The 23348-nt window shown below is 34.1% G+C and overlaps 1 protein-coding gene and 1 long non-coding RNA gene across 5 annotated transcripts; both read left to right on the top strand.

Moving 5' to 3' along the window:
• The first annotated feature begins 9343 nt into the window (after positions 1-9343).
• On the top strand, positions 9344-18007 carry LOC136208720 (ethylene-insensitive protein 2.1). 4 transcript variants are annotated; one of them, XM_065999844.1, is made up of 8 exons: positions 9344-9566; positions 10367-11110; positions 11748-11834; positions 11986-12096; positions 12177-12389; positions 13567-13755; positions 13867-16551; positions 17095-18007. In XM_065999844.1, exons 2-8 carry the CDS (start codon positions 10862-10864, stop codon positions 17428-17430), a joined length of 3870 nt encoding a protein of 1289 aa, XP_065855916.1. In that variant the 5' UTR covers positions 9344-9566; positions 10367-10861; the 3' UTR covers positions 17431-18007. The 4 variants fall into 4 exon arrangements, with proteins under 4 accessions (XP_065855916.1, XP_065855915.1, XP_065855918.1 ...); XM_065999843.1 differs by having other exon boundaries at positions 10303-11110; XM_065999846.1 differs by lacking the exon at positions 9344-9566 and adding an exon at positions 9740-10079.
• A 1640-nt stretch (positions 18008-19647) lies between these two features.
• On the top strand, positions 19648-22395 carry LOC136209196 (uncharacterized). Its single transcript, XR_010677426.1, has 2 exons — positions 19648-19827; positions 22137-22395. It is a non-coding gene; the product is annotated as an uncharacterized lncRNA (long non-coding RNA).
• The last annotated feature ends 953 nt before the right edge of the window (positions 22396-23348 follow it).

Here is a 23348-nt window from a genome sequence, read left to right as displayed (position 1 = left end):
TCCATTATTAAAAGATTGTGGTAAGGCATAAAAGCTATATTCACTTACCTTGGGGATCAATGGCTTGATCCATGGAACATACTTCATAGCAAAAGAATGTTTGCATTGGCCTTGTTGGCAAATATCATGTATGATGCAATTCTCTTTATGGAATTTTTAATTCATCTTAGAATCAACTTAATAATTCCTTCGCGTTGGTCCCTGACTCTAGAATGAACTTAGTCAAAGGATAAAACCGAGTAAATATTATATGTCAAACAAATTCATAATAGAATTTTAATCGTGCTTGTTTTAATAATAATATCACGTATAACGGTCATAACCATAAAGATTGCTACTGCACATGAATATCATAATGAAGTCTTAATAAATAACCATAATGAGAATGGTTTAAGAATAATGTCCTTTTGTATTTCAATGCGCATTAATATCCAAGATAGCATATTTATTTTAAACGTCATAAAAGTTATGACATTCTATATTGGGTAAGATATCTTACATAGTTGCTACTCCCTCCATTCTCAAATAAGTGTCGTTTTAGAGTTTTTCACACAAATTAAGAAAGATAATTAATATGCACTTAAATTAATAAATTTACATGGATTAACTAAATAAAAATTCTCTCTCCTATAATGGTTGGAGAAAACTTTGAAAGCTTAAAAAACACATAAATCAAGACAAAATTTAAATGCTTAGACCAAAAAACTATACTAAATTTTATTGAAAAACGAAAACGACACTTAAAAAAGAACAAAAACAATTATCTAAAACGACACTTATTTGAGAATAGAGGGAGTATTTACTTGCAATTAATATTGTGCATCCATACATTAATGGCATTCAGAGATCATTAAAGCCTCATTTGAATGAGGTGTAATTAAAGAAAGGTAAGTGATGATTTAATAATATAGTTATATATAAAATTACTCTTATATCATTTCATTTGTACGAATAAAATAAAAGAGAAAGGGTAATTTTTGAAGAAAAATACATGTACCATGATTCTCCTCCAATTTGGAGTGTAAGGAAAATTACTCAAAATCCACTCTCACCTACCTTCACATACAATCCTCCAATCTTTAAGGAATTCTCATGTATATCCTAAGAATTTTGCATAAATTAATGTTCTGATCCGAAACCGACACTTGCACTATTTTGTAGTTAGCTCAGGACATGAAAGTTTTGTTTATCCAATTTGGTAATTCATCAACCCATAATGGCCTTAATAGTTAGGGACAATTACAGGATAATTACAAATAGACTCAATATTTTTAAGTCTCTTGTGTCGATAACAGAAATTCTAATAATGTCAAATAAACAGTTTTTTATATGAATAGACACATCCTTGTAAAAAAGGGAATGAAATAACTGTTTGACAAAACAATATTCAAAAATATGAATTTTTGATATTAAAGTAGTATATAGGAGAAAAGCCATATATAGATGGTGAATTGTACAAGGAAAAACCAAAATATGATTTTTTTGTAATTTCTTCTAATAGTTATATGCATGTTCATCCAAAAGACCGACCAGATCTAAATCATTTGTAATTACATGAGCCCTTTTATGATATTTTAATATCAAATGACAAAATCACATTGAATGGATGATTTTTTTTTTTGTAAATCCCAAGATTACGGGTTTTATACATGCGTTTGTACTAATTTAATGATAATATCATATTACACTTGTCATGCATAAAAATATGAGGGCATAGTAAGCATGCAAGATTTAATGAAAGATTTGTGTTTATGACTTCATCTTTCACAGTTTATTAGATTTATCATAATAACATGTAATGATATTCATAGCACTTTATAAGAGTGAGGGATCTCAATTTTCTTTAATTAAAAATGGAATAAGAAAGGGGAGGAAACTTATCTTTTTCATCATAAAATTCCAGATTTAATGTAGAAAACTCTTTCCCACCAATATATGGAGAACTGTATCTTTGGATAGATTTGTTGTACTGATTGAGCCAAAGTTTGAGATTGTGATTTCTATTCTGTTGACTCCATTGTTTTGTTCTTTGTGAAACTCTATACAATCAAGATTTTGTGATCTTCTGTTTGTTAGAGATCCACCTTCACCGCACCAATTGATAACTCGGGGAAAAATCCTTGATCGGAGCACTTCCATGTGAGGCGCCGTTGGGATCGGCCGGGGACACTCCGATGCCAAAGTCAGTAAGGAAGATCAAGAGAGCAAACTGAATTGACAAAGAGTAAGTGAATGTGTACCTTGATAGCCTAGGGATGTAGGCTATATATAGCTAAGAAGTCGTAACCTTCAGCAACTAGAAGGTCTCCATTAATGCTCCATTAATGGCGGTTACTGGTTACCTTTAAGCTGGCGGTTACTGGTTACCTTTAACCTGGCGGTTAGGTAATTGATAGCTCATTAATGGTCTTTATGGCCGAGTCGGCGGTTAGCCGTTACTGTGATGAATCGGGTGAAAGAGGAGATTCGCCTCATAGGTTCGCCAGCGGATCTCACTGAGCTGAACCGTGGAGATCCGCCATCAGGTTCTTCTTGCGGCGTTCTCAAGGTGAATATCCCTTTTGGTCCTTGGGATAATATTCTGTCAGTAAGATGAATATCCCTTTTCGTATTCTTTGATCCGTCAAGGCGTATGTACGCTCTCCTTGAGAGCTATGGCGGGTCTCCGCTACTCGCTCTCATCGGGCGTATCTCGTTATGGCGTATCTCGCCATAGTCCACGTGGCGTGGCATAATGCTAGAGACTCCTTCATTTTCCTCATTATTTGCATATTCTCCCCTGCATTAATTATCATTAATTCCATATTAATCATGTATAAATATCTCTTTTAGAAGGAATAATGGTTTGCCATTATTTCTATTAATTTTCCCTTATTCCTTATTCAAGAATAATTTGGGTTGTTATCAATGCCCATTTGGATCTTCCGACTGGTATCCATTGAATTGTACGGCTGCCTACAACATTTGTATCATAGATGCTTTCACCTCGAACATGTTGTTCCCTTCGTTGGGCAGCACGATGCATGATGAATGTCCTTCCGTGGTTGGTCTCGAATAATCTCTGATTCGCATGACAAGAGGGTTATTATTTTCTCCCTCTTCTTCCTGGTTTGGTTGAACTGGTTGTTCGGGTGGTACCCTTCCAGCCATTCTTCTCTCTCTTTGTCGTTCTCTTTGTCTTGCACGTCGAGCTCCCGCTTTATTGCGTCTACACGTTCTCTCCAATTCGAGATCGATAGGAAAAACAAGAGGACCAGCTCTGCGCATAAACCGATAAAGATTCCTTCTGGATGCACTATTTAGCAAACAGATTAAAAACACCTTGTTTCACAGAAAAGTTCATATAAACTTTGTTGCTTTCAATCCCCGGCAATGGCGCCAAAAACTTGTTGTCTCCTGAATGGACTCTAGCAAGTGTACTAGATACAAGTAATAAAGTGATAAGTCAAGTATCGTATCCACAGGGATTGAGGACCAAAGTTAATAAGAAATACTTTGTAGAACAGGGTGTTCGTGGTGTGTGTATTCTTTAAATGGAGAGATGTTGTTTAAACAGTAACAAAGTCAATGATTTAGCTGATTAAAAGAAGTACTTAATGACGGTAAAAGGCAGAACAGGTTAAGCACAACGGAACAGGTTACTTTCAGTCTCTAAACACCCTATTTATTCATGAATGACGTAAAGTGAAGTCAAGGTCTCTGCTTTAATGCTCACCTAAGTCAACTCTCGTGTGTTCTTAAGATTCTAAGATGTACTACAACCTCAAGCATCCCTAAAGTTGGTTCTTTCTTGCATTACGATCGAAACAACATTTCTATTAAGAAAACCCTTGATACAACCTCCTGACATCTCTGTTTCGGGGGTTGAATGCTTGACAAATAGTTCCGTGAAGATGAAAGCAGTTTCCTATCATGCATCTACACTAACATACATGCCTTAAGCAATGGAGTTAAAGATTCATCAAGCACAACATGATATATCACCATTCATTCATAAATAAGATAATAGAAGACTTACATAACCGGCCCTAACTGGTCAAACCCATTCAAAATGACTACTCACTCATAGTGTAGAGTGAACAGCCTGAGTTAATTCCACAATCCTCCATTGATGGAGTCATCTTCCTTAGAGAGCTTCCTCTCTCTCCAAGAAGCCAAAATTCTAGTTAAACGATTATCCACAGTCAAAAGGTACCCTCTCCTTCCTTACACTATGTCTATATAAAGGAAGAAAATACGAGCCGTACCACAAAATATTACAAAAGATTGTTTTTCTATAGCTAAGTTACTTAGGAAATGATTAGTTCTCATTTGACCCTCGAACACTCAAGGGGGTGATCCATCTTGTCATCATGTTGCTTTTCTGCCTTTCCTACGCCTGCTGTCACTGCCACGCCGCTCCTGCCACTTGTCCAGTCGCCATCCGTCATCAGGTACGCAGCGGAGATCCGCTGGATCAAAAGTTGCTCTACTCCTCAAGGTTCGTTGCAAAACAGGCTGTGTGGTAGCCCCTTTGACTTAATCAATACAAATCTGCATAAAACACTTATAAGTTCTTTTATTTAGGAATATTTCGCCTAAAACACACACAAATTGTTATTAACATGCTGTTTAATTGCAGTCATATTCATGCCTAACACACTTCCTTGACTTTGATTCGGTAAGGGAATTAAACTTCTCTACTCGGATTAATGCTTTCCTTGATACTTTAGGTTGGCAAACTTTTGTTGCAATGAGATTTCCTAGCATTACGGAATACATTGTGGATTTTTTGTCACTTTGAAAATCAATAAGAAGAAAACTTCTATCTCTTTTAGAAATAATTGTGTGACTTACACCATAGATTATGAAGCCATGGGAAATATGTTTGGTTTCCCTACAAGTGATTTCTATGACAAGCCTAGGGATTTTGATAATGATACCATTTGGAATACTCTTTCGGGTCAAGACTATTTTAATTCGAAAAACACTTCAAGCAAGATTATTAAGGACAATTGTTTGTTTTTCTTTCACAAATTCTTGAGTTTTTCATTGTTTGGTCGTGTTGAGAGCTCCAAGATTCAAGTTCAGGATTTGTTTGTTATTGATTACTTGTTGAAAGGTTTGAGGGTTGATAGCATTGGTATGCTATTTGATAATTTGTATCGTGCTTCGAGGGCTCACACCATTCAAGTCCCTCTAGGTAATTTTATTACCGCTATAGTTTTGGGTGCCCGTGGAGAGTTAGCCGATTATGACATGTCTTCCTACCATGGATATGTTCCGATTATGCAAGTAAACTCAAACCGTGTGTAGACTCGTTATCACCGGAGCAAAAAAACAAGAACACTGCGAACAGATAAAAAGCAGGAAAATTTCCAAAGAATAATTTTTCTAACCGTATTTCAACCACTTGTGAATTTGACAATCCATTCTATATAAATAAAACTCGGAAGGATATGTCTTTTCACGAACAAACACGATTATACATAGATAGCCACGACTGTTCATATACGAACACGACTGTTCACGACGGACATGACTCTTCATGAAAGGAGATGTTTGTTGGTAGTTAAATTAATATATAATTTTATTCAAAATTTTCCAACAGAATCTAATTACTATGTATCGATCGATTCAATCAAACTGACCAAAATCCATAAATTTCATACTCGAAACCCATCCCGAAGGCGATATCAATAGTTTATATATTTTATTTGAAGGATATATATATATATATATCACTTCATATTTGCACTATATGTTTTTAGATTTTATCTAATTTTTCTGATTTTTGCTAAGTACCGAAACATTACGTTTCCATTCGCATACCAACATGGGAACGAGCTCAATTTTTTTAATAATATTTCAAAAAACCAACCTTCCACCCGTTGTAATTCATCATGAATAAGCATTTATAATTTATTTTAGATTTTTACAAATTGGTTTTAACCTCCGTGGTTCTATTTCGTGTCCTATGCTCCATTTTCGGACAAAACAGAGTCGCGACAGTTCTATTTCAAAAAATAGACCCGAAAATGCATGTCTTGACATGGACGAGTGAGTGTTAGAAAAAAATATAAAAACAGTTAAAATTGTACCGAGCTCTGGAGGGCGAATAGAGTTGTTCGGCTCTATATAGAGCACACGACTCTATTCAAGTCGGGAACTCTATTCCTCAATTTCGGTACATTTTAGATTTTAGGGAATATTTTTTACTATAAATAGTAGGGGTGCACGTGGTCGATTAACCAGTGCATTAAGGTTAATTTGATCAGTTAACCATTTGATCAGTTTTTTTAAAAAACACTAACCATACACTAAATCTGGTGAACCATTAATCGGTTAACCAATTATTTCGGGGGTAAATTACATACATAGTGTACAACCTTTGTCCACTTTCACAGATTCAATTTTGCACACAAAAACTGCACAACCTTTTGGTGACCTCCCATTAAAGTGTACAACCGGTAATTGTGACCGGTCAATTCAAAGTGAATGCACCACTTCATCAATTTTTCATCCCATCCATTTAAAAAAGTGAGACCACTCTTGTGCAATTACTAAAATACCCTTATTTTTTATATAATTACTAAAATGTCATTTTCTTCTTCCTTTCTTCATTTCAGCAACCCTCTCTCTTTCCCTTTCTCTCTTTAATTTCTTACTTCCTCTTTCCGGATCCTCACTACTATCTCACTTCTGCAAATATTGAATTGAAAACAAAATTAAAATTAAAATTAAAATTTGTTGAGGCAAGTAAAAGTGTTTATGTTTATACAGTAGTATTCACATGGACCTTAATGACCAAATGAATTTGGTCATTCACCGTTAGATATGGGCTTATAAAAATCTTAAGATAGAGATTCAAAGCATCATAAGGCTTAGATTTATTAAGCATTGATCTAACGGTGAATGATCAAATTCATTTGTTCATTAGGGTCCATATGGATACAACTCGTATATTTATATGTATGAGAAAATAAAAGAAGTGACTTGAAATGAGAGATGGAAATCAAGAGATTGAATTGCCATTGTCTTTCTACGAATTTGAATTTACGAAAAATATATGACTTATCATTCGTTTCTATTAGTTATATATTTACAGTTTTTTTTGCTCTTTATAATATTTTTCTTCTATTCGTGAATCTAAATTAGTTTTAATTTGTATTTATCTAAGTTGATTTGTACTTTTTAATCTAATGGAATGATACAAATGTTGTATTTTTACCAATAATTAAAGAAAAAACTCATGTAAATGGAAGGTTTATCCATGAATTCAATCATTCCCGTGAATAAAATAAGGTCTCATCAATGAAGACAAACAAGAAAACATAAATGGATTTGAATTTTCCCTTTTAATTGTTTTGATGAGTTGGATTTGAATTCCCAAATAGGCAAAATATAAAGATAAGAAAGGGAAAATATTAAAAAGAAATCCATAAAGAAAACAGCAAAATAGAAAAAGAAATCTCGTATACATGAACAAAGAGGATATGGATTACAAAGTCACTTTATTTTGCCCATAAATGAAAAAGATGAATATAAAAAGACCTTTTTACCCTTTCTCATACCCATAAATATATAAATAAATAAATACCTTTTTATAAAAATGACCCTTTTAGCTTTTTTCACACACACATATATAAGGGATAAATTTCTTTTCTCAAAAAATAAAATAAAATAAGGGATAAATTTCATTGTAACAAAATCATCCAAATTCAATCCTAATATTTTTTAAACAAATTCAATTTTCATATTACTTTATCGAAAATTGAAAAAAATGGATTGACTGTTATTTAACTATTACATCAAACATTTCAAACACCAATTAAATTTAAAGATATTTAATGTGTTACTAACACACAATTACAAAAAAAACTGTTAAAAACTTGTTAAGATTCTAACAACTACCACATATAAGTTAATCATTATTTTTTTTGTTAAATTGTCTAAAATGTTTAATGTGTTACTAATACAGTTACAAATAACCAATAATTTTTTTTATGAAACTGCTTCAATTTATCGACAAACTTGTATGAAATGGCTGATGTGACGGTTAAATAACAGTCAAACCTGTTTTTCTAAATTTTCGATAATGTTAGGCTAAAATAGATATTATTTTGAAAACGTTACAGTTAAATTTGCATAATTTCATACGTTAAGGGTAAATCTGCATTTCTTACAAATGTTAGGGTCAAATTTGATCCTTATCCCCATATATGATTTATTCATTTACTCAGTTCGAGACTCGTCAGACATCTTTTACGTGGATCAATTCTTAAAATATAATTCTATTTTTTTACAACTTTTTTTGTCTACTCAAAATAATACAATTAAAATTGACTTAAGTGGTTAAATATCTCAATTCGCTTAAGGGTATGTTTGTTTACTTCATTTTCACATCGTATTTGCCTTTTCATATTGAAAATTAGGGCTTTAGGAGTTTGGTTAGGAGCTCATGTTTGTTTTTTCGTATATGAAAAATAGCTTTTGACAAAAATAACAATACCTGCTTTTCTAATAGCATCAGCAAACAACAAACCGTAACAACAACAACAAACAATAGATAAACCAAACGGACCCTAAGTTAGAGATCTCGACGAGTCCTAATGTACATTAAAAATTTAATTGAAAGTGTTCTATTTAAAAGTACCTTACGAATTTGAAACCGAACAATAAGATAATAATAATAAATATAAATTATTTGATTAAAATATAAAACACATGTTTATTTTGAAACAAAATATAAAACACATGTTAATATCTATTTTAGAAAGAAAATTAATTAAAATCTGTTAACTAGTAGCAATAATAACAATCGAATCTAATTACCGTTAATTATAGTTAAAAATTTAATACACAAGATATTAAAAAAACCGATCGTTTTCTTCTGTAGATTTTATTACCCTAAGTAGATATAAAGTATGCTTCGTTGGAATTAAAAAACAAATGTAGATAGTGATTTTGGAAGGTAAATCGAACTGTAGATACTGAACTTGGAAGGAAAATCGAGATATAAATATAATAACAATAAAATCTAATAGACGTCAATTATAGTTAAAAATTTAATACATGAGATATTAAAAGATTCGATTGATCTCTTTCTCTAGATTTTATTACCTTCCATATGTTTCATTAGAACTCGGACACGTGTAGATAATGATCTTGGAAGGAAAATCGAGATATAAGTAATGATTTTGGAAGGAAAATCGATTAATATCGAACATAAAGTACACAATTGAATTAAATAGAATTAACTTGAAAATTAATTTATAAAAATAAAATATTAAGAAAATGAAAAAATACCATTATAAATTAGTATAATATATCCTTTTTCATTTTTCACTTTCATTTTCACTTACTTTCTCTCTCTTAAAATTTTCTCAGAAACAGAGTTCTTCTCTCTAGAAAGTATAAAAAGAATAAATAATAAACAAAGGGAGAAGAAAATTTTGGTATTATTAACTACTAGGTGGCCTGTCTTGAAGGACTCTCTGAGATCTACTACTTCATGTGCTATCTAGTAGATAAAGATTGCAGAGAAGGACAAAGAGAGAAAGAGAGAGATTGAGAGAGCAGTACAGGTAAAAATTGATCAGTTTTTTCAAACCCTAAACTCAAAAAGCCCTAAAGTTTCTACTGTTTTAGACCTTTTTTTTTTAATGGTGTGGGTTTTTTCTGAGGTAGTTAATTTGACCTTCGAATTCGTACGAATTGCTCAGATCTGTGCTTATGGTTTCTGATTCTCTGTACTTTGTGGGTCATTTACTGTAATTTTAAGTTATTGTTTCCTTTGGTGGAAGAAGAGGACTGACTGTTTTAAAGTTTTATCCTCTTTCTGAAAGTAAAATGAAAAGGTTTCTGTTGATAATGATCGGAGGTTTTGTTTCGTTCCAATGATTGATTCTTCTCCCATCAAGATCTGAAAAGGGTTTTAAGTTGGGGTTTTGCATTTTGCTGGTTTTTCTGATTTGGATTTCGATGAGTTCGTTGATAATATAACTCGCTACAGTAGCTTGATTATGTCAAGTTATGTAATGAAGAATCGTGTCTGATGTAAAAGGAGTTTTACCCCTCTTCAGATTTTATGCATCTATGTAATTGATCTTATGTCAACACTATTCTTAAGAGTTACTTGATTCTCTGTCATTTCTGTTTTCTATGTAATTTCTATAAATGGATTGATTCTTTCGAATCTCCATTGCATGTTTCACATCTCTCTGTTGGCTTGAGAAATGAAGTTTTGAATTCATGTCCTCTTTTTAGATGCTGATCTAGTTACTCAAGTATCCGCATCTTTTTTTTTTTTGTTTTCTGCAGGAGCATTAGTCGGATATTTTGTTTCGTTTTGTTATCTCTGGAATGATTTCATTTTCTGAATCAGGAGTGGATATCAAAGGAGACTGGAGTCAGATAATTGTTTTAGACTGGTGCTCATGTTCAGGAGATGAGTAGAATATCTCGCGGTTGGGCATTGCAGTCGCTGTATGATAGAATTCAAGTTAATCAAAATGCAAGAGTTCGATTGGTATCTGATGATCACAGCTAATCTGGGAATATGCTTCCAAGCAGATCATGCCATTGGTTTTCAGTATGGAGCGATTCGATTGGTTTGATGCATCCAAGTGGATTGATTCTCTAAGCTGCAATTCTGGCAATACCTTTGTTATTGTGTGATATAGTACTTTATTCTTAGCTTAAAAGAAAATGAATTGACTTTGTTGTAGTGTTAATTTAACGGAGGTCAAATAAGTTATGTAAATTTATTTAACTTGAGATTCTTCTGGGGTTGGGGTTGTTCTATTGTTAGGAAGTTTGTTTATTTGAATATATACTGCTCTGGCACCATCAGTTTGTTTATATTATCCATCTCAATACCATGGAAGCTGAGTTCTCGAGTTCTAGCCATGCACCCAGTGTTATTCATCGATTGCTTCCTGTTGTTGGGCCTGCACTTTTGATTGCTATTGGATATGTGGACCCTGGAAAGTGGGCGGCAACTGTTGAAGGAGGTGCTCGTTTCGGGTATGCTTTGGTAATGCCAATGCTCGTTTTTAACATGGCAGCTATTTTATGCCAATATCTTTCTGCCCGGATTGCTGTGGCTACTGGAAAAGATCTAGCTCAGGTATCTACTTATTTAGAAAGTATTTTATATGCCTTCTTTGCCCTTTGGTAATTGGTATCGAAGTTCTTAAAATTTCATGTCATCTTCAATATCTTTTCGTTGTGGGATTATCTTAAGCTATTTGTCTTATTGTATTGTAAATTTTGAGAATGTAAATAGATGTTAAAATTACCATGGAATTTTGTTTTTGTTAGTTAATATTTGACTTCTTAGAATGAATTAGGAAAATTTCCCTAATCTTAATTAGGAAAATATCTTATTTGTTATTCTATATATCTATCAGGGGTGGCAATTCGGGTTGTTGTGCTAAAATCTTATTATGCGATCTATATGTTCCATATGATTATATATGATATAAATGCAAGAAAAATGATAATCATGTCAATCATTTCATGCCAATCGAGTTGTGTCGGTAAATAGTGTTATCATGTCAGAAGTTGCCACCCCTAATATATACATGAACATATATAGGCACAGATGTTACCCAACATCTGATGTACTGCATTTCAATGAACAGGACGAAGATCTGGCATATTTAATGCGGCTATTTAGATAATCAGTTGGCTTGTTTTTCTTTCTCACTTCGACATGCTTTCATTTGAGTTTGATCAATTATTTGCCTTTTACCTTGGTGCAGATTTGTAACGAGGAGTATGACAAATTTACTAGCATGTTCCTTGGAGTTCAAGCAGCAATTTCTGTGATAGCATTGGACCTTACTTTGGTAATTTAAATAAATTCTTGTTCTGTTCGATATATTTATCTGGTTGTTCTTTAAAAAGATAATGGTAGAACAAAACATGCTTAAAATGTGATTATGGTTCTGTTGATACCTTGTTTTGGTTCCTAACATCTGAATTAATTGATTTTGCTAGATCCTTGGCATAGCACATGGTCTTAATCTTCTCTTCGGGATGGACTTGTCCACTGGTGTTTTTTTAACTACTGCTGATGCTGTTATATTTCCATTTTTTGCCACCTTCCTGGTAAGTCCACTACTTGGGTTCTTTTTACAGTTAAACTTTGACTTATCACTGACAAATGTAATTGCCGTTCCGTTATCCAGGAGAGATACAATCCAATTTTCAAATGCACATGCATGGCAGGTTTTATATTGCTTCTGTACTTTCTCGGAGTGCTCACGAGTCAAACTGAAATTCAATTTAGCATGAATGTGATGCTGACAAAGTTGAGTGAGGAAAGTGCATTTGCCTTGATGAGCCTTCTTGGAGCGAGTATTATGCCACATAATTTTTACCTCCATTCTTCTTTTGTGCTGGTATATCTCTTTGACTTTTACGGTTCACTTATGCCTTTGCTTTTCCTTTGGGTAATAAATAATATTTGGGTGATACTTTAGAACAATCGATCTCATATTTTCTACAGTTCCATTTCTATTAATGAATTTCGCTTTTCTCTAGATTTATGTGCTCTTTGTGTGTCATATAGTTAGCAGGCTATCGATGCTTATACTTTAAATCTTTTTCATTGAATGTGGCAAATGGAAGTTTGTAAAGTTTGTACAAGTTCAATTTTGATCAAGAATCATCGTATGTGATCTATGCTATACTTATCTGTGTGGTTCATGCACATTTTCGTAGGGGTCTCAAAATGAGTTATCGTGTCATAATCGTCTTACGTGATCTATATATATTCCAAATGATTATATATGATATAATGCAACAAAAATGATAATTGTGTCAAAAGGGTCGTGGCAGGTGAGTTTTCTCTGTGAATCGTGTTCTCGTGTGAGAAATTGATACCCTGCATTTTCCTTTAGATTTTTGAAGAATTTTCCCTAGACACCAAGTGCACAGTACAAGTTGTCCCTTGATCCCGTGGATAGGTATGTGATTATGTTTAGTGAAGCCTCAAACACAATGTAAAAGAATCCAAATTAAATCTTAGTTCAGGCTAAAGCCCTAACAACATAGTTAATAGTTGTTTTTGTTGCGCTTTTCTTTCTTTCATTGTTATTGGAATTATGATGCTAAATGCTTCTAGGACAGTTGCTAAATCATTGTTTGATGTAAAGTTTGTCCGTGAGGTTGGGAATGAAATCATTATGAAATACTTTATCTTGAATCGGAAATATGATATTATGCCTGTCAGCAATTCATGGCTTCCGAGGACATGCAAGGGGTGTCAAATTGGGTTGTCGTGTCATAATCGTGTTATGTGATCTATATGTTCCGTAGGATTATATATGAATATGATATAAATGCAACAAAAAATTATAATTGTGTCAAACGGGTTGTTTTGGTAAATGGTGTCGTCAATTTAGAAACTGAAAGCACTAAATCGGGTATGATATTTGCATGAATTCATTGCCACTTCCAATTCTCAATCAGTTTGGCTAGTTTGTAGTAGTTTATTTGTCAGACATTTATTTGCACTACTTGATGACTCCTGCTCATCAGCATTTTGAACTTATGGTCTTCTATTGCATGCGGCAGCATCAGGGTCAGGGTCCTCAAAATGTTTCCAAGGATGCCTTGTATCAGAACCATTTTTTTGCCATCGTATGCATCTTCAGTGGCATTTATTTGGTTAACTATGTGCTTATGAGCTCAGCTGCAAACGTGTTCAATAGTACTGGCCTCGATTTGCTTACTTTTCCTGATGCCATGTCACTAATGGAACAGGTACAGTCATATCAATTGGTTTTCGTTGCCTTTTTTTTTTTTTTTTTTAAATATTTGCATGAAATTGAAAAGGTTCATCAAACCTGGTGCTTTCTGAAATGATTAATTCAGGTGTTCAGAAGCCCGGTGGCACCCATTGCCTTTTTAGCAGTTCTGTATCTTACCAATCAAATCACGGCTTTAACCTGGAATCACGGTGGGCAAGTAGTCGTACATGATTTTCTGAGGCTCGATATCCCTACTTGGCTTCAACATGCTACAATCAGAGTTATTGCCATTGTTCCTGCTCTCTGTTGTATATGGACTTCAGGTGTTGAAGGATTGTATCAGTTACTTATTTGTACACAGGTTATGATAGCTCTATTGCTTCCGTCTTCGGTGATCCCTCTTTTCCGAGTTGCATCCTCTAGGCCAATAATGGGAGTACACAAAATTTCTCAGGTTTTGGAGTTCATAGCACTAATTACTTTCATGGGGTTCTTAGGCTTAAAGATCATATTCGTTGTAGAGATGATCTTTGGGGATAGTGATTGGGTAGCTAATTTGAGGTTAAACATGGGTCCGAGTGCATCTGTTCCTTATGTTGCACTTCTTGTCACTGCTTGTTCATCATTTTGTTTGATGCTCTGGTTAGCAGCGACACCATTGAAATCTACCACCGATATAGATTCTCAAATTTTGAATTGGGATGCATCGGATATGCCTCAACTGCCTTCACAAAGAGAGGAACATTTTTTTGATGAAGCTATCGATGATCCAAGGGAACCCATTCAGAATCAGGAGCAACTACCTGCAGCAGAGAATTTCGTTGAGAGCGACACAGATAGACCTGGTCCAAAGGTAGAAGCTGATTTGCCTGAGGCAATAGTGGAACATGGTCGGGAACTTCACTTGATCGAGGAAAATTGCTCTGATGCTAAGTTTCATGCCCCCTATCAAGAAGTACCAGTTTCCAAATCAGACACTGTATCACTTTCGACTGTTTCTAATGAAGTTGACGCGGATTTGCCAGAAACTGCAGCTGTTAAGATGGTCCCAGTTGAAAAGACTGTGGAGATGGAGGGAGATCTACTTACTGAGAAGGACGATGATGAGGGAGATACCTGGGAGCCCGAAGAATCATCCAAAGCGATTCCTGGAAGCATTTCATCTCTGGCATCTGATGGTCCGCCATCATTTAGGAGTCTCAGTGGTAAAAGCGATGATGGTGGGAATGGTGCAGGAAGTCTTTCAAGATTAGCAGGACTGGGCCGTGCTGCAAGGCGTCAATTAGCTGCTGTTCTTGATGAATTTTGGGGACAGCTATATGATTTTCATGGACAAATAACTCACGAAGCAAGGAACAAGAAACTGGATGTCTTGCTGGCGCCCGATTCAAAACGTGCATCTTCTCCACTTAAAGTTGATACTACTGGAAAAGAATTTAGTGGATATTACCCACCTGTCGGCAGTAGAGGATCTGATTCTTTGATGCATACAAATTTATCTGATTCACCCAAGCAGATGAGAATGCAAAGTATGGACTCGTCATATGGGATTCAAAGGGGATCATCTTCGTTGTGGTCCAGCCACATGCAATTGTTGGATGCATATGTTCAAAGTTCCAGTCAGAATGCTGTTGATTCTTCTGAGAGACGGTATTCTAGTGTGCGGAGTCTACCAACTTCCGAAGGCTGGGATAATCAACCAGCGACGGTACATGGTTATCAGATTGCATCGATTGTCAACAGAATTGCAAAGGAGAGAAGTTCCAGTGCCGCCTTGAATGGTCAGTTGGAATCACCCTTGCCAATATCCCCGTCTCTGGGTCCTAGAAACTATAGAGACCCGGTTGCTATTGCCTTGGGTCAAAAATTACAGAATGGATTAGGCTCTCCTCAAGCCTCAAGGTATCCAAAATATGCAATGTCTGGAAATAGCCCGCTACAATCTGACAGATCAGGTTATGAAGTTCCACCATCTGGAACTGCTGATAACTTGGGGATGGCAACTAATACGAAGAAGTATCATAGTTTGCCTGACATTTCTGGGCTTTCTGCTCCTTACAGGGATCTTTACATGTCTGAGAAGAGCACTCAATGGGACAATACTATTGGATACGGTGCATCTGTTGGTTCTGTTGGTAGAACAAGTTACGACCCTTCATTTTATTCAAGCAGTGTATCAACAGCGAGAAGTCCATTGTCTTTTGATAACGTATCAAAAGGTTATGGAGGTACTTTCCCCTATTCTATGAGTTCAGATCCCGGATCCATTTGGTCGAAACAACCGTACGAGCAGTTTGGTATTGCTGAGAAAAGTCGTGCTGTTGGGAGTGGATTAATAGGGAGCAGGTCGAATTCAATTTCCCGTGAAACCCTCTCTGCTGTGGATGCTGAGGCTCAGCTTCTTCAGTCGTTCAGATGTTGCATTGTTAAGCTTTTGAAACTTGAAGGGTCCGATTGGCTGTTTAGGCAAAACGATGGAGTAGACGAAAATCTAATTGATCGTGTGGCTGCAAGAGAACAGTGCTTGTACGAAGTCGAAACAAGAGAGAACAGCCGCATGGTTCACATGAGTGAGCCTCAATACTCGTATGCAGATAGAAAGCCTGGTTCAGGGTTGAAGAATGATGACTCGGGCATAGCAAACATTCTGGTCTCATCAGTTCCTAATTGTGGTGAGGGCTGTGTTTGGAAAGCAGACTTGGTTGTAAGCTTTGGGGTATGGTGCATTCACCGGATTCTTGACTTGTCACTCATGGAAAGCCGGCCGGAATTGTGGGGAAAATATACTTATGTGCTAAATCGTCTTCAGGTAAAATCACTGAACCTTTCACTTCCTATGAGAATTCGATTCTATTACATGAAGTGATTCGTTCTGTATTTGATATTTCAAGTCGACTCAGATAGCGGGTAAAATACATTCATGGCCGTTGAACTATAGCGCTAAACATTATATATCCTAAACTTCATTTTTTATTTAAAACTCCTTGAACTTTACATTATTGTAACACTAATTTTCTTTCATTTGGACTTCAATGTTACAATAATATAAAATTTAAGGATTTTAATGTCACAAATTGAAGTTTAGGGGCCATAATGTTAGTAGCGGTGTAGTATGTATTAACACGTCACTTTCAAAATAATTTAATAAAAAAATGTCTAGTTGGGGCCTGATTGATACTCAAAAGTTTATTTCGGGGCAAATTGATCATGCGAGTCAAGTTGAAGGGTCAAATGCTTTCTTTATCCCGACTTAAACCATGAAAACTATGGCTAGATTTTCTAGTTTGAAGACCATCTGTTAATTCTTTTTTCCTCCCTAAAATACTAACATCAGCATCTTTCTTACTAGCAGGGGATCATAGATCCCGCGTTTTCGAAGCCTCGTAGCCCAATGTCGCCGTGCTTCTGCCTTCAACTTTCTGCAGCGTATCAACGGAAGTCTAGCCCTCCTGCTGCAAATGGAATGTTGCCCCCTGCTGCAAAGCCCGGAAGGGGGAAATGCACAACCGCAGCAACGGTTCTTGAAATAATCAAGGACGTAGAGATCGCCATATCTTGTCGAAAGGGTCGATCTGGCACTGCTGCTGGCGACGTGGCTTTCCCAAAGGGAAAGGAAAATTTGGCTTCTGTGCTAAAACGTTACAAGCGTAGATTATCAAACAAGCCAATGGCAATCGGGAACAAATGAAGAGCCCGCCCTCCCTTCCTCCTGGTCAAGCAAGCAAGCAAGTTTCGGACATTGGCCCCACAGAAATGTTTCATCCAACTGGGTAAATATTTGGCTGTTCGATTTTGAAAAGCAGCATATATATACTCTAGATCAGGAGCCATCAATTATGTTGCTTTCTCTCTTTCTTGCGTTCGTTCGTTCGCCCGCTCTTCTTGCTCTTATTCACAGTCACTCAGTCACTTGTGTATTAAAATGTTAATGTGCTGCAAATTTTTACTTGGTCATATGTTATATATACATAGGGATAAAAGAATTGCTGATAATTGCAGCAGCATAATTGAAGAAAATGAGGGGAAAAAAGTTAGATAAAACCTTGATTTTTAGTCGATGCACACAGATTTTATTCCCGCGGGCGGGGGAAAAACATTTTACATCTTTCTTTTACAATCTAGGAAATTGGTTGAATATTAGCTAATGTATGATGTTAGAAGATGAAACCACCAAAGGTTTTAGAGATTCTGGTTCTGAAGGTTTTTACAGTTTTCTTGTAGATGCATCAGATATGTGAAATACAGCTTTTGAATCATTGAATGCAGTTTTGAATATGACTAATTTGGTCCGGTTCGGGTTTTTTTCCATAATGAACCAGATCAAACAAAAATGTTGACATACATTTAAAACAAGAATCGATTGCCGAAAAATCAAATTGAGTTAGGGGGTGTTTGGTTGTTGTTTTTTGGTTCTTTTTGGTTAGACATTCCTCTTTGCTTTTTGTAGTTGAAAAGTAGTTTTCTTTTTTTTTTTATAAAAATAGGGAATTTCTGCTTTTTAGTATTTTCAAACAGCAACTGTAACAGTAAACAGTAGGTAAAACAAACGGATTCTTGGTTTGGTTACTGTTTAATGCACTCTTATTTTCTAGTTGTGTTTACCATTATACTTTGATAACTTGATATGTTATTGAAAGATCATAACTTAATGAAAAGGAAAGATCATGATTTAATAAAAAGGTATAAATCAAATTGAGTTAGTTCGGTTTGGTTATTCGGTTTATATTGTTTAATGCACTCTTATTTTTATTTGTGTTTTATATTTACATTTAACGTTGTTTAATACATGCCATTATACTTTGATAACTCTATATTACTGAAATATCACGATTTAATAAAAAGATAAGGTATAATTTTAGCTCTGTGGTTGGTTATTGAGAGGAGATCAAATGCAGTTTCAAAAATAAAAAATGAGATTTTTCATTATAAATTATTGGGTATTCGGTTATCTATTTTTTTTTTTTTTTTTTTGCGGGGCATCTCCTTGGAGGATTGGGTCCTGACGAGGGAAGTCGGAGGAAGAACCAAGCACGAGCAACAAACGAGTAAAAAGGCTAAAACAGTGCCACACAACAGCTCAAGCACGCTCCGCGTGGATTTGGGCACGCTTCGCTTGGATTGGGAACACTCCGCTTGAGGGAAAACACGTTCCGCGTGAATGAAGGATTGATCCGGAGAAAAGTCCAGAGACTAATCCACGAGCGTGCCTTCATTTTAATGAACTTGCCTTTTGCTCTAACTTCCTTCTTAATTACAATCCTGCCACTCCTTATTTATAACCCATGCCACCCTAATTACAACTCTACCACTCATATATTTACACCTATGCCAACTCCTTATCATTACTCCATTTTACCCCTAATCTTACTCTTTAATTAATTATGTTAAGCTAGTCTTTTATGTAATTTGTCATTTAGGTTTGAGGTGATATAAATTCATCTCTTTCTCTTTGTAAGAATTAACTTTTTATCAATCAAATTATCATCTTCTTCAATGAGCTTGTTAAGGTTTATCCTTCAACAATGGAGATTTCATTATTCCTATGGATTTAGTCCATAAAACCCGAGATTCACTCTTTCTAGTTTAGCTAGAGAAGAACATCTTTGTTAGTTTACGATTAAAACTAACACGTCCCGAGACCGATCTGTATCATTTTTTCCCTTCTATTTGTTTTTTCATTTAAAACTTATATTTTTATTTAAAAAACAGAGTTTTAAGTGTTTGGTTAGATTTGCATTTTATAGTAGAAAAATAGTTTTTTTTACAAAAGCAGAGAATTTTCGCTTTAAAAAAAAACAGATTTTCCAACCACAAGCAACAAACAATATGTAATACGGGTCCTAAACTAACCGGGTTTTAAATAATTAGAAAAAAATTCTGATTTTAGATATTTTTTCCCCTTTGTAAGTATCATCCAAGAAGCAACGATATATAAATACAAAAATTAAAGTGATAGGAAAGAAGACACGTAAGAGGTTTTCTTCCTGAGCTGACCTCAACCACTGTTTCCTCCATTTTCATCTTTCTTCCAACTTTCTCTCTCTGTTTCTCTCCATCAAAATTTCCCCAATTCTCCATTAAAGAGGTAATTTTCTTCAATTCTATTTATTATTTTTCTTTTTCCTTTTACCTCAATCTGAAATAATCCTCACAATTTCTAAGAAAAAAAATAGATTTCATTGTTTTTTATTTTTATTTTTTTACAATTAAAATATTATCATAATCACCCAACTAAACACATGAATTGAATTAGGATATTAATATTTTTTTAAAGAAATTAAGTATTCATAACAAGGAATTTAAGTTAGTTATAATGAATTTAAGTTAGTTTTTATTGATGTGATATTTTTCATATGGCGAAAAGCAAAAGATTGTTCATCATGTTCATGTTTGGATTGTCAAAGAGTGTATGAAACCGGTGTTCAACACCGATTTTAAATATTGGTGTCAATTACTAGAAGTTTCTCGGTTACAGCAACATTGACACTGAATTCGGTGTTTTAATCACCAAATTCTTATATATTGATGTCAATTGCTAGAAGTTTCTCGGTTACAGCAACATCTGACACTGAATTCGGTGTCGATTACAGCAACATCTGACACTGAATTCGGTGATTTAATTACCAAATTCTTTACTTTTAAAATCGGTGTTTTAACGCTTATTATAAGAAAAAAAAACTGTAATCGAATCTTATTTATGAATTTATTTTCACATAAAAGGTATTATAAATCCAAAATGAAAATAGGAATATGAAAATTTGTCCCAAGCTAGATTGAGCTTTAAAGGAATGTGATTTTCATGTTGAAATACTTTTTTTTTGAAAATATCTCTACCAATTTAGGTTTCAAAAGATCCTCAACTAAATATCAAAATAAATAACACTCATTTTTTTTTCTGTTTTATTGATTACAAATATGCTATTAAAACATACAAGTAAATTCTATTATTTCTCAAAAAAAAAAAAAAAAAAATCCTATTAAGTGTTAGGATTGAATTATTTAAATGTTAACCTATTCTATAGTGTAGTTTTTTTTGGTAAGGCAATAGAGAGGGATGACCTTTCAAAAGTGTTGGGACATATGGAATGCAAAACTCATGTTCACTAGTTGAAAGATAATACCACAATTTTACTACCTAACCAAAAGTTAGTAGATAAAATAAAAGGTTCTTGTCGTTTGAAGGCAAAAAAAAAAAAAAAAAAAAAAAACCCCTTAACTTCATCTATTTTAAAGATTAAGTCTCTGATCAATTATTTTTCCATATTGAGCTTTTAATCATCGATTATATTATATAGATTCGGCCCTTATTTAAGTTTTCGTTGAGTTTGGGCAACACGCATTGTTAGGGAGCTTCGATCGATTATCATGGACAAATAAAAATAAGAGTTTATTGACTAAAATACATAGAGAGTAAAAAGTAAAAAGAAATTACAGAAATCGATTTCCAATAGGTTCTTCCAAGCTTGGTCCTCTCCTCTCTCATTTCGCGATTTTCAGCATTAGAGTCGTCAAATCGATATTCTTTCCTAATACCAAAATCCATTTGTAGCAGGTTCTTTCAAGCTTGATTTCCATCTTGAAAGAACCTAGTGGAAATCGATTTCTGTAATTTCTTTTTACTTTTTACATTCTCTTCCTAATCAAGAAAGTTATTTTTTTTATTTGTCCACATGAAAGTGAAAATGTCCATGGCAACAAGCTGAATCCCCTAAAGATTCGTGTTGCCCAAACTCGATGGAAAAATTATATAAGGGTCGAATCCATAACATAATCAATGATCAAGAGCTCAATGTAGAAAAATAATTGATTAGGGACTTAATCCTTAAAACATGTAAAGTTCAGGGGTTTAATTATGATTTTTGCCTTGTTTGAATGATATTTATGATTTAGACATGTTTATTTATGGTAAAATATTATGTATGAAAATGTTTTTCTAATTTTTCGGTGTTTGTTTGCTTAGAAAAATAAATCAAAAGTAATTTTTCGTATGGAGAAAGTAAGGAAAATGATTTAGTCTTTTGAAAAGAGTAAAACATTTTTTCAAACCTTATGGAACACTACTATATTTTTTCCCACCTTCTGAAAACATAACCCACCTACCATTTTTTCTCATTTTAGCTAAACACCGAAAAATAATTTATTTTCCAACAAAATATTTTTACTTATCCAATATTTACCCCCAAATAAATGGAGATAATTGGTACTAGGGATATAAAAACAGAATATCGTTTTATGTGATCTATATATAATAACTCTGTTAAACAAGTTATGTTAAGCTATAATTATCTTTGTAAATCATATTATTTTGTGAGAAATTGAGAACCCTAGTTGGTACTAATAACAAAATTAAATTATATAGTTGATTGAATTGAATTATTTTGAAAATGAATGCAGAAGGCAAAGAATGGGGGTTGTGATAGTGATATCATTGCCATTAATACTAATGGTATTAATACTAGGGCTAGCATGTTACCTTCTTGGTAGGAATTGGGGCAGAAGAGAAGCAACTAGAATGTCTCCTCCTCAACAATATGGGGTTCCTTGTCCACCTCCTCTACCACAAGACAAATCACCTCAAGTTTAATTTTACTTTTTATATATATATATATATATATATATTGATATTTGATAATGTGATTCTACTTCTAGAGTTTATTTGGTTCAATTGTTACTGTATATTGATACTGTTAACGTGTATTGTTGCTGGTAGCTAGTAAATATTAGTTGATTTTCTTGTTAAAATAGCTATATGTAAGGATGATAACGAGTATGAGTTACTAACAGAAACAAGTACGAGTTTCATAAGTACGTTACACTACTCAAATCCCTAATAAGACTATTCAAATCATACATAAGAGGGTATGTGATAAAATAGTAAAGAAGAGAAGAAGAACTTAACAATCTTATTCAATCACTAGAATAACCCAATTTACAGTGTAACGTGTAGCTTTATGTTAATGCATAATATACTAGAATAGTGTGAGCTATTTGTTACTAAACATTTAGCATTGACGCCAAAATACTAACACATTGGTAATATCTAACTAACTATTGCTGAGTCCACAAACTTTTCAAGATCAACTTGTTATTCTTCATCTTGTAATCTTTCAAACTTAACATGTTCCCTACAAGATGAAGAGTCATGTTTGATATTCACCATTTACATCTTTACCATATAAGGTGACATAGAATGATGACTTAAATATTTATAAAAAAGGCATGCTAATTGATTTTGAGAATACACATGTGGAGTAAACTAAAAATCAGGCGATATATGATCTCTCACAAATGGCAGTCAACCTCAACATGCTTTATCTTATCATGAAATACATGATTCTTAGCAATTGTTGTAGTTGTTGAATTATCACATTGTAATGGTATTGGATTTGCACTATAAATACCAAATTCCTCTAAAAGATAATTCACCCATTTCACTTCATAACTGGTACATGCCATGCTTCTATATTCAACACATGTTGAAGATTTTCACCACATTGCGTTTCTTTGTTTTTTAGGAAACCAAAGATTTTCTCACAAACACAGTTGCTAGTTAATAATCTACATAACACCTTACAAGCACCCCAATTTGCATCATAGAAGGAAAAT

This window comes from Euphorbia lathyris, chromosome 10 (genome assembly GCF_963576675.1).
Source record: "Euphorbia lathyris chromosome 10, ddEupLath1.1, whole genome shotgun sequence".
NCBI lineage: Eukaryota > Viridiplantae > Streptophyta > Magnoliopsida > Malpighiales > Euphorbiaceae > Euphorbia > Euphorbia lathyris.
The sequence above is the reverse complement of the archived record's forward strand: the minus strand, read 5'-3'. Positions and strand labels throughout refer to the sequence as shown.

Excerpts from the sequence above, each read along its gene's own strand:
- LOC136208720 (XM_065999844.1), top strand. The coding sequence starts at position 10,862 with ATGGAAGCTGAGTTCTCGAGTTCTAGCCATGCACCCAGTGTTATTCAT. Across the intron at positions 11,835-11,985 it reads TAGCATTGGACCTTACTTTG|ATCCTTGGCATAGCACATGG; the intron begins GTAATTTAAATA and ends TGATTTTGCTAG. Across the intron at positions 12,097-12,176 it reads CATTTTTTGCCACCTTCCTG|GAGAGATACAATCCAATTTT; the intron begins GTAAGTCCACTA and ends TCCGTTATCCAG.